The 12,223-nt window shown below is 38.2% G+C and overlaps 1 protein-coding gene across 1 annotated transcript; it reads left to right on the forward strand.

The window, feature by feature from the left end:
- The first annotated feature begins 538 nt into the window (after positions 1–538).
- Positions 539–11,716, forward strand: LOC104145392 (cysteine-rich venom protein-like). The gene is given in 9 exon segments (XM_009676892.2): positions 539–674; positions 677–712; positions 3,768–3,829; positions 5,545–5,664; positions 5,925–6,012; positions 7,567–7,712; positions 8,971–9,065; positions 9,621–9,709; positions 10,790–11,716. Coding segments are annotated over 9 exon segments (900 nt in total). The 3' UTR covers positions 10,918–11,716.
- Positions 11,717–12,223: the final 507 nt, after the last annotated feature.

The following is a 12,223-nucleotide window of genomic DNA, read 5'->3' on the forward strand; positions in this document are numbered from 1 at the left end:
CATTTCCTTCCATTCTCATCTTAACCCAGGTAACCAGGAAATGCCAAATAAAGCTTTTGTGTGTGCTTTAATATTAGTGCACACAATAATCTTTTAATCTTTATCCAGTCTTAGGTGAAAGTATCAATTAAAGCAATACCCTTAGCACTTTGATTTTTACACTACTGGAGTGATGTAAAGAAGCCACGGCATGCACAGAAACTTTACCTAAGATTTCTTTTTTTCCCACAGAAAAATCAATGGGCCAGATTCTACCATGGGTGTAACATTGTCAATCTGGAGACACCTCAGTAGCCAACTGACTTTATTTGCTTTGCTGAAGATTAACATCAAGCCTTTACTGTAACTGAAGGTGTCAATCTTTAGGTGAGAGTCTTTGTACCTGGTGTTCACATTGACTGCAAATTTTACGTATAATGACAAATACATACAAAACTCATTTCAGCGTGTTGCATCTCATCCAAAGCAAGAAGTAGGAGGAAATAAAAATGGAACAGAAGCAAATAACCTCCTTCTTAGAAGAATGTGCACATGACAAATGCACTGTTCTATCTGGTCACCATATGAATTTTACAATACCTGTGACGCTGAGTCACTTTGTCCTATCAGGAAACAGAGGAGCTATAAATCACGCTTCAGTGAGGAACCCCGGCCACTTCCACAACCACCTGAGAGGCACGGAAGAAACTTTCTATCTTCCTGGAATCAAAAGGTAGAATTTATATTGATTTGTTTGTGCAAAGTATTGCAATTTTCTTCAGGTATTAAAATGTAACCTATTGTAGAAGGCTTCTGGTCTCTTGAACAAGTTAGGAGGGTCGCAGAAAGAGGATTTGATTCAGTGAAAAGTAAGGATTAGACAGGCAAAGGCATAATGCAAGTTGAAAATAAGGAGAGAAAAATGATGAACCATCAAAAATGGATGAAAAGTGTCCTGCATACAAGAAAGTAGCATCTTGGTAGAAAACTAGATATACATAGAGAAAGAGGTAGAGACAGACTGAATGTACTGAACTGAATATATATTCAGTGCAGTGTACTCTATTGCTATGTGTAGCTATCATCACTTCTTTTCAGTGCTGGGAAATTACCACCTTCCTCTTGCACAAAGTGGCTCCTAAGTGGGACCTTGTGCGGCAATGATGTACAAGTGAAATGACAGCTTGTATTAGTCCGTTTCAGGTCATTTTCAAGGATAATAAAAATTAACGGGGATGCTCTTTTATAATACTGATTCAGCTGTGTAAATAATCTAGGATACAGGTTTTTGGGGGGGAGGGGGTTTAGGGTTTTTTTATTCAGGATTGAGCCTTTGAAGGAGGGAAGGGAAAAATATTCACATAAGTTTGCCAAACTAGGGGTTGTTTGACAAACTGGGGATGCTAAAGCACTGTCTTTCAGTGGCAGGTCCCTGTACACAGATGGAGTCGCAGGAAAGTCAGTAAGACTTGGCACATGTCCTGATTTATGTTTGATTGGGGGGGACAAGGGAGGGGGATAGAGAGACTGATTTTAGGACTAGTGCCTAGAAATTAATGCAGAGCAATTAAATTTACATCTCTTAAACTATAAGCATTTGGCTGAAACCTGTGGGACTGCCAAAAGTACATTAGTATCTTGGAGCAGGAAACCCACTGCATAAAAAGCATTCCAACAGCATTTTGTAATTTGTATCATGTATGAAATTACCAATTATGCTTATTTAATTGATATATTAATTAAATTGATAGAAAATATTCCAGTAAATTAATATTTTGCCTATGTCTTTAAGTCTGCTTCTTCAGTTTTGTTTGCAAAATAGAAGGCCTCACAAGTTCAAGGAACAGTTATTTTCACTTGAGGCAGAATATTTATTTTTAAATGTTTTAAGTGCTAAAAGGTTCATTTTTTAATTTGAGAATCAACACATTTTGCACTGAAGAGATTTATTTTTGCTTGCAATTTGAGCACAGCTAAACATGACCCACACCTCTGCTTACCTTCTAGTTAGGAAAGAAGTGAAAAGAATCATCTTTCATGTTAGTGGGGCTACAATCTCTTGTCTTTAAACCCCTAGTTTACGTACACTGAAAACTTTTGTAAAAGCTCTAAGAAATAAGTGTCGTAGAAAAGGTACTAAGAAAAAACTTGTGTGATCCCAGACTATTTCAAGAAAGGAATAGATTATCTCTAAAGTAAATAGTGTCATTAACCAGTTCCAAGAACTGGGACTCAACCACATAGACTGTTTAACTATCAGAATAGTTCCCAGTACTGTTTTCCCCTGGCCGGGCATATCTTTCCTAAGCTGCAGGCAGCTTGGTTGAAGCTACCCTGTTTTGGAGGCTGAGACGTACTGACAGATGTTGCCAGTCTGTGCCTTTTTTGGCCTCTGGACTGGAGAGTTGGCCCGGGCATGGTCCAGGTTCTTGGTGTAGACATGGTCACAGCTGCCCATATTCAGTCCACTTAAAGAGACTTTGGTATTTAGCAGAGCTGGAGCAGCTCCCCTTTCTATGAGCTGGAAACTGTGCGTCTCCTCCAGTGTCGCATAAGCGATTCGGTGAGGAAAACGTGGAAAAGGGCAGCTATTCTTACCTGCATGTCCTCCATAAGCAGAAACACCTTGTGTTTTATATAGGCTCGTTGCCTCAAGGTAGATAGGCCTTACTGAGTATGGAAAGGCCAGGAAACCCTATTGGCTTCTCCCCAGGAATAAATTAAAACTAAAACCAGCAGCCTCTCAAAGCCAAATAAGAGCTTAATTTAACAACATATCTCTGTGGCAATATGCCCAAAAATTATCTTGGAGAGGGATTTGGGAAAACTGCCAAAACAAGTAAATTCCACTCTAGTCACCTGCTTGCCTGCCCAAGGTAGCTAAGCAGAAACAAGCTGAAGATAACTCCTATGACTGATTGCAATCAAATACCAAGTATAATGAACTTATTCCCATCTGGATCACTGTAGTGGGACGGTCAAAGCTTTGAGTCTCCCAACCAAGCACAGTCTTAGTCGGTCCAAAGGCTGGTGGTTTCTTGTCCAATTAGAAATGGCTCTCGATTCTGTATCCACTCCACACTGTTCATTTTTTGATCAAGAGTTTAATTAAAAAAAAAAAAAAGAGAGAGAGAGAGAGAGAGAAAAGAAAAGCTTTCTGAAACAAATTCCCTAGGAAGCCAGTGCTAGTCCACTTCTGGTCCAGCTAGTTCAGATCCAGGTCATATGTGAAGAAGTTTCACAGCAATGTTCCAGTACTGGTCCTTAAGGAAGGGCTTTGACTGCAGACTCGGACACCTAAATGTAGAAGCCTGCATATGTGTTTAAACTCACCTTTCGACTAATTCAGTCCTGTCAAAGCAGGCAATGGAGAGCAGAAAAAGTTTCAGACTTACGCCGACACAGAAACAAACTGAAAACAGTGTCTACCACCGGCAGTTCTGCAGCAAGCTGAAGTCTTCCTGAAGGAAGGCGAATTCAAATGTCCTCCTACACTGTGAACTTAGATGAAAGGAATAAATCAGAATTTGACCAGGAAGTATAAAATACACAAAGCAATTGCTTCGTACTGTTTCTAGAAATGTTGAAAAGCAGAGAAGGAATTAATTTTATTTTTTTACTTCTAAAAATGAGAGGAAGAGAGAAAGAGGAAAGAAAAAAAAACCATTACCTTGCTGCTTGAGAAAACACCTGGAGATGCACAGGAGAAAGATAGGTTACATGTTTAGAGAGATGAAAGCTCCATAAAGGTCAAAAAATAACAAAAATCCTCATTCTTCCCTTTTCAGAGATGATTCTGCCAGCAGCGTTCCTGTGTCTCGCAGCTATGCTGCCTCAATCTGCTGGAGAGGTAGGAACCATGCTTTGCATTTGGAAAATCTGGATTGGCCTTGACAGACTCGAGGTCTGATTCTATGCACACCAGTCATGTGTAGGAAGAGTCTGGGCTTTGGACAGACAATGTCATTGAAGTCTGGTGCCACAGACAACCCCTGTTCTCAAGGTTTGCCTAATTTCAAAGCAGGAGATTGCACCTACATTTTCACGCTAAACCCTCTATAGGCTCAGCGTCACTTGTAACTGTGTTTCCCAGAATCCCCCCAACACTTTCTGAAGATACAGTCCACAGGGACAGAGAGCTGCGTGCCTCTCCCTTGCCTCGCAGTCCCATCCTCTGAACAGGTACCGCTGTTCTCCTTCAAATAGCTTAAATTATTAACATAATCAATGTACACTTAAGAGTAGTTCCTCCCAACTCTTACTTAGTCTGAAGTTGGAAGTTTACTATTTTCACTTCGGAAATATTAATGAGACCGAAGGCTTGACCATTTTTTCCCCCCTTTACATCAGTTCATTTGCTAGAACTACTTCTTTCTACAAATTCTGCTTTTCTAATGCTATAAGCACTGAAGCTCAATTAAGTACATTAAATGGCAAGTGCAAATGATGTGCTTAGTTCTTGATTAGTCCAACTGGAATTAGGCAGGAGAGTAAGGGATCATTGGATCAAAACTTTAGAGCTAAATGACATACATAAATAAAAAGAGAAATAGCGAACCTTTTAAATACTGATGTCTAAAAATACATCAAAGGTAGGAAAAATAAAACTGAATGTGGTTGGATCGTCATGACCTGTGAAAATAAATACTTACGAAGAAGATTTTGTTACAAGGTACTGTCATACCACTAAAAATAAACATTAATAAATCCATTTGAATGTATGGACATAGGTAACTAATTACCTTATTCTAGGAAGCATCAAGTTAGCCAGACATCAGTACAGAGTTTAGTATGAAAAAAATAACAGTAACAACTGTTACACTAGAACCCATTGTAGAGAATAATAGCCTAAAAATATGATGAAATTTTTCAATCTCTGCTCTCCATGCTGTAGCCTAGCAGACTGGTGAGAAAGATTGTAAAGAGAAGGCAGAATTCTTCCTATGGCTATCCTTTCTAGAGGAAAATACAGAAAAAGTTTGAAAATTATAGGCAGTTATGGCGGGAGTGGAAGAAAACGTTAACATATTATTTTTTGTGCAGTGGGCTCTCCTGATGGAAGTATCACAAGAAGTCTGTGACAATCCTCTGATCATGCATTTCCTTCAGTAAACAGAAATTGATAGGCATGTTTAAAATATTGAAGAAGGGGAAAGCATCATAAGCACACCAGTGTCTTTGTCTGATTTTCAGATCCTGCTTCCCCAAAACCTTTGCGAAGCAAATTATAATAAATGTAAATTGAGAGTCTGACACAGTTGCCTAAATTTAATATTCTAACGTCACATGAGATAAGAAATGCTAGACGCCTGCAGTGGGTTTGTACATGCAATACAGGAACCGGTGTTACTTTTATTACTGCTAAGCTCTAAATCGTGGAATCATTCAGAGTGCTACTCAGTGGGAAACAACCCCTAGACAGACCTAGGAAACAACACATGGCACCTCCTTCATCACATGGGTCATTTCTTAGGTTGAAGTTAGTATTTTAACATTTTCTAGATAGTATTCAGTATGCAGTTACATTCAAATAAATAAGAAATATAACACGCTCTTTCAATTTAGGTACCTGCAACTTTTGATGTTCTGTCAACTAGCAAAGCAGATCAGCAAAAGCTGATTGTTGAAAAGCACAACGCCCTGAGAAGAGGAGTAAACCCGCCTGCCAGCAACATGTTGAAGATGGTAAGTTACGTGCATTTCTATTTACAATAAATAACAGACCCTATGAGAGATACAGGACCACGTGCAAGATCCCATCACTTAAGTTAGCAGCAAATACACTCTCCCAATCTTTCCTATGATGAAGTGCTAGGAACACTGAGCACAGGCAGTACCAAGAGAAATATAACTACCGATTGAAAGTGTAAGTTCCAAAATGTTGTTTCTCCGTGAAGGTTTATTAAGTGCTATGTGAATGACTAGTATTTTCTCCTTTCATTAAGGAATGGAGTCCTGAAGTTGCAAAAAATGCCGAAATTTGGGCAAATAAATGTACTTTAAGCCACAGTCCTGCAACCATGAGGAAAATCAGTAAGTAAAGTATGAGTGCTAACTGCATAATATATATTTGTGTTATCCATTTGACGAGCTTACAGGCATGAGATTTTTAAATTAGCTGATATCAAAATGAAGCTAAAATAATGTGTTCACATATTTTCAACTTCACGGATTCATATTTGCTGAGATGAGACTATATGTTACTCAGTTATCTAAAAGTATTTTACAGTTTAATAAAAATTAGATAATTTAGTTAAAGGGTGGGATTTGCATTTCTAACTTAAGATGTCCACAAGGTAAATGTCTAAACCAGAACTGATCACTGTATATTCCTATACATTAAAGGGAAGAAAGTAAACGCTTCTAATACACAATTCATCTGGCCTAGCATTTAAGGTGAGATGCATTGCTTCTGAAAACTTCCATTTGTCTTCTACACAAAACTTATTCAAAAGACTAGCTCAGAAAACGATATTGGAACCGAGTGAGTCTACTGAAAATATCTACGTGAAAAGATCATGAGAAAGTTCAATAGAAATTGTATGAAATATTGTCTCCAGTTTGTCCAGTTATCAAATTTATGTTAAATTCCCAACCTTTGAAAGAAAAGGTGTGCAATTTTTTTTTTTTTCTCTTTCACCCTATTCCCATTCCTCAGACACTACTTCCCATACCTATCATTTCAGCTGGTTTACAGTACTTACCAATATGCTCGGGTTTTTTTATTTTATCCTTAAAATCATTTGGCTAAGCATTGGAGATGACCTGCGATATTCAATGCAACGCCATTAGTGCATGGGCCCAAGACAAAAAATTAGATATAAATCTTCCCAGTAAGCGAGGAAAGTTAAATCCCATTCTCATCCTAATTGCACCAGTTTTACAAATAAATCCCATTTACTTTAGAAGGTGAAAAAATCCTAGCGAAGAAACATTCTCCCACAATACCCAACATAAAGAAGAGAATCCAGACCCAGTGTACTACAGAAATTAGCTTGTTTGAACCGGATAAAACTTTCCAGGGTGGAAGACACAAAGGATGAAGTTTCAAAACCAACTCACAGCACTAAGCATAACTGCAAAGGAAGATGAGACTCAGAATGTTAATAATTCCCTGGCATCTTGAATAACAATAGTAGGCACAATAGGATTTGCCTGAATGAAAACAACAGGTGAATCCACATGACAGTGTAGATACCTGTTGTACCACAGGTAAGGTTTGAATTGTTGAGATTTTCCCAAGATTACTGAACTGTGACCTGAATAATGACTATGGTCACTACTTTTGAAATACCAAAATTAGAGTCACCGCAAACGAATCCTTGGTGCATATGTGCAGGTGTACGGATGGATGTGCAGAAGCCCTGTCAACAACCAAACTCCCAGTCAGACAGGTTAGCCATGCTGAAAACTGGTCAAGTGACAACTTCAGTACTGACAAAGGGTGGAGTCACTGACCAGGAAAAAAAAAAGAAACAAAAAAGCACCATCCCGTCTGGATGACAGCTGCCACTAAAATCATGCAGCCCTTTGCTGGTTCTCCCCATGTGTGTCTGCTTTCTGCATTTCTCCGCACTCTCTTTTCAGACGTAACCTGTGGTGAAAACCTCTTCATGTCACCTGACGCTTTCTCATGGCCAAGTGCTATTCAGTACTGGTATGATGAGGTGAAAGATTTCAAATATGGCACTGGAGCAACAAGAAGAGGTGCTGTGGTTGGCCATTACACTCAGGTAGATGCAACATTTTTATATTTGAAGCTGAGAAAATAAATATCCATATGTTAACTAAGCGCCTTTGACACTTTCATTCTCTTTGAAGGGAATAAGTACATCAGAGACAGAAGAGTTATTCTGAGAAAACCTAATGAAAGCTTTCAAAGTAACAGAATACAAAGCGAAATAATAGGCTAAATACCTTCTCAACTTTTTGTTGAGGAAGTATATTAGACAAGAGAAGCTGTTGAAGCCATGGTTTAGGAAAGTTGCAACTAGATGACATCAAAGCCAGGTTAGTACTAGGGGGTGTTCCTGTGCAGCAGGGAGTCAGGCATAGATTTATAATAAGAGGTAAGAGAGATGTAGTCATCCCAGTCACCCCATTCCCTGAAGACCCTGGCTGGGTATGATGAGAGATGTCCTCCTCATCCAATGCCATAACTGAGGATGAGCAGTCCTCCCAGCCATAGCACAGCTGGATCTGACCTAGGGAGAAGACTTGACCATTTTGAGCTTTTTTGAATTGGGATTTTTTTTTTTTTTTTTGGTATGCTTTCTAATATGCTGGTCAGAACCATGGCCAGATTGTTATTCTGCCACTGCCACCTTTGTTTTTATTTTCCTCCATTAAGGTATCTAACCATGCACACGCTTACTCATGTGCGTGACATGACACACAAACAATTATCACTTGCATGCACAGAGTAAAGGTACTGGTATTCCAAAGCCTCAGGAAGAAAGAGAGGGAAGAGACTTATTTGTCTGTTAAATATTTGAAAAGTGTTTAGATACTGTAAAAATAGGGTTATTAAAGTATCAGGAAGGAAATATTTATAACTTTTCTGCTATCTATACAGTTCCTTTGTTTCACAGAGGTCCCAGCTGGAAGAGGGGTTATGATAACCTCCTCTGTTCACCTGCACATAGTGCAGGACACAAAATTTTACATCATGATTCCTTTATCCTCTTCAACAGTTATAACTGAATATTTTATAGAGACAGGCAGCCTAACAGTTCTGATGCATGGAGAGCCCACCGCGTTTCTCACATATAAACCTCACTATACCCTAAATGTTCTTTGCCTCAAAGGTAAATAGCAGGAACAAGAAAATTATGGTTTCCAGTAAGATGAGACTTATATTTCACTATACAGGGTAAATAAAGTGACTTAATCTTGGTTCCAATATGTTTCTTTAACACATAGTGTATTTAAATGATTTTCAAATGTATCTGGTTTTTCACTCTCCCATGGTTTTCATTTTCGTATCTGCAGGTGGTTTGGTACAAGTCTTATCAAGTTGGATGTGCAGTTGCTTTCTGTCCTGAGACTACTTATAAATACTTTTATGTCTGCCAGTACTGCCCCGCGTACGTATTGATTCTGATACTGGAACTCCTTATTACGTTATCAAAATGACTCAGGAGATGATGAAATGTGTATCAGAGCACAACACCCATAGCTGAGATAAAGGTCTGAGGACCTTTTGGAATACAAAAAGACAGAAATACACTTGTAAAAAGAATCGTCAAACAAAAGCATAAAACATAAAAGTGACACTGATTTTCAAATTAAATTTTCTTTACCTAATAATCATAATTTTCATCATGGTAAATCAAAAAGAAATATTTCCCACTTTCTATTTGATGCCTTAATTCAGAAAGGCACATCAATATGTGCAGCACCTTTCAAGAGTTTATCATGAATAACAAAACATTAGTGAGGATCTTAAGGCAGAGTGAAGATTTCATAAACTTTGTCTAAAACTAATTTTGACATTTATATTGTAAAATAGAAAAAATTGTTTTAACTAAAAGCAAAGACTGAGTGTAAATTAATACTTGCATGCATCCATATAATTAAATTTTACTCTTAGGTATGTTACATTGACTTTCTATTTTTTGTTGGTAATGTTGATGTTTCAGGGGGAATAGAATAGATTTACTTGGAACACCCTACAAAGAAGGAAATCCTTGTGGTGATTGTCCTAATGATTGCGACAATGGACTATGCAGTAAGTTTTAAGCATTTAAATTGGGACTGGGGTAAAGTTGATTTAAAAAAAAAAAATCAATTAGTTACTGCAAATGGAAGGTTTTTTAAACGATTTGTTCAAATACTAGGCCAAAAGACAGAGGCTATGAATCCACACTCATGCTCTGTAGGCTACCGTATCTTTATTTTTTATCAATTGTTTTATAGAAGCATCATGACAGGTCCAGGCTTTACTATGTTATGTGTTTTACCTAGGTGGGCTAACTTGTGGGGTGAAACCAAAGGAGTCTGTAACAATGAGGGTCAGATACTACAGTAGCTGGTGTGATGTATGTTAGGATGCAGGTACCTTTCACTTTATCGACCCAAGGGTATAGATCAAGACGTTCATATGGCCCAGATAGCTTCAGAGTTCATTCTCCATCTCTTCATTAAAGGTAACAATGTCTCAGTCTCAGTATGGAAACTCTCATGAATAATTCCCCTAGTGTAAGATCATCCACTGACTGCAGTGAGGTTAAAGACATGTTTCTATAGGCGGTAGCAGGAAAATCTGGGTTTCACACGTCCAACTGCAGTCCAGGTGCTTTTTCACACCTGGGAGAGGCAATTTGGATCCTTGAAACTAGGAAGTGCCAAAGCAGCAGCACACTTCCTTATCTGTACCTCTTCTTCTTTCTTTGAGCAGTAGTCACTGATCAGGTAGCGGCAGCATCAGACTTGACAGAATAAGACATTGACAAATGTGAATCACTTTTCCTTTGCACAAGAATTCCAATAGAAAATAAAAGCAGATGGGTTGAATCTCATTAATATAGAACTTACCTTCAAATCTAACTTCTGTTATGTGTTTGGGCTAATTCTCCTCATGAACTGTAGTATAGAGGAGGAAAGCTTCAAAGCACCTTGTAATTTCAATGGGAAACCTTGAAAGAGCTCAGAATATTGCACGTGTGGTCAAAGTTTTTGGATGCTGTCGTGGGGTAAAGGACAATAAAGAGGGAAAAACTATAGAAAAAAAGAAGAATTGATGAAAAATTATTATGAAAGGAAAAAGTTTCCCATTTATAGCTAATTTTATATTTCAATTCTTTTTCAGCCAACCCTTGCAAGCATGTGGATGCTTATAGCAACTGTTCTGGCTTGGCAAAATCTTTTGGATGTTCCCGTAGCTTTGTTAAGCTGAATTGCCCTGCTACCTGCCAATGCAAAACTGAAATAAAGTAATAGGCTCGGACTTTCCCCTGCCTGGCTATTCATCTCCTTAATGACAACAACTTTCACAAAAGCAGATTTTACCCTACCTCTCTCATGCATGCAGGAGGACTAACTGCAATTAAGTTACTCACATCGGAGAGAGCTGTAGAATCATGTACTTGTTTTATTTGCGTAGTCTTCTGGAAGTATAGTGGAGTACCTTAATTGAAATTTGGCATTTGGGTGCCAGACATGTATCATGCTCAACATCTCAGGTCTTCCTTCTCTACAACTGTTATCTAAGGAGCATTGTTTAAAGTTCTGTACTTCTGTATGTTTCACATGCTCTTGGCATAGCTTCGTAGTCCTTGCACATGCAAGTGATCTTAACTTGACCAACATTTTGAACTACCTTGCCGTTAATTGGACCAGAAGATGAACAGCATTATTTGAAAGCTATAGTTTTTAAAGGGTATCAGGAAAGCAGGGCAGTTTCCACTGAAACTATTCTAGGTTAGAATTTGTGTTTTTGGCTGGCATACATTTTACTCTAAACACCCATTGCCTTTAATGGGAAAAAGGGTGTAGGTCATTCAAATCGATGGTCCCACTTATACTATAAGGTTGCAATTAGCATAAACAAAGCTAATCAAATCTGTTCTCTAAAAGAAAAGACCTGCCTGAGAAAAGGGTTTAATTCATACAAATAAGTAGCCAAGGAAAGAGGGTCCCTGCACTTGGAAATTTTGCTTTTAATAACAAGTAGGGGTGTCTCGCAAAATTATTTATTAAACATTCAGTATGTCTGTATAACTCATTAAATTACTGATTCTTCACTGAGCAATACATTTTAATTTTCATTCTTTCTTATTGCTATGAAATACAGTTTACTTAATTTCACCAACTTTGTGGCTTTATCAGCATTTAGTCTTGAAGGAAGGCTAATTCTTTAGTACCACAAAGGAGGAACTGTTCATGTGAGAAACTGAAGATTTCCTATGGAAATAATAGTAGTCGGGCAAACAACTTTCTCTCAGACTTTCTTTCAGAGAAAATGACCATTAATGTAAATAACATGCAAGATCCACGTCTGTGACTCCTGAGGAGCAAGTGCTCCATGGTGCAGTGAACCATGGGACTAAATGTTATTTTAGTCTCACCTTAAGACGGTTTCACCTTCTTGCGTTCTTGCAGGAAAGAACCTGCTGTCACAGCTTCCAGGCCTATAGAAGCTTTAGATAGAGACTAATTTCAGCACACATTTCTGATAATTCATTACAGTGGCTTTTTTGCCAATCCTGAAAGGTGAGCAGGAAGTTAAAAGATTGGTTTCACA

The sequence above is a fragment of the Struthio camelus genome, chromosome 3, assembly GCF_040807025.1.
Source record: "Struthio camelus isolate bStrCam1 chromosome 3, bStrCam1.hap1, whole genome shotgun sequence".
NCBI lineage: Eukaryota > Metazoa > Chordata > Aves > Struthioniformes > Struthionidae > Struthio > Struthio camelus.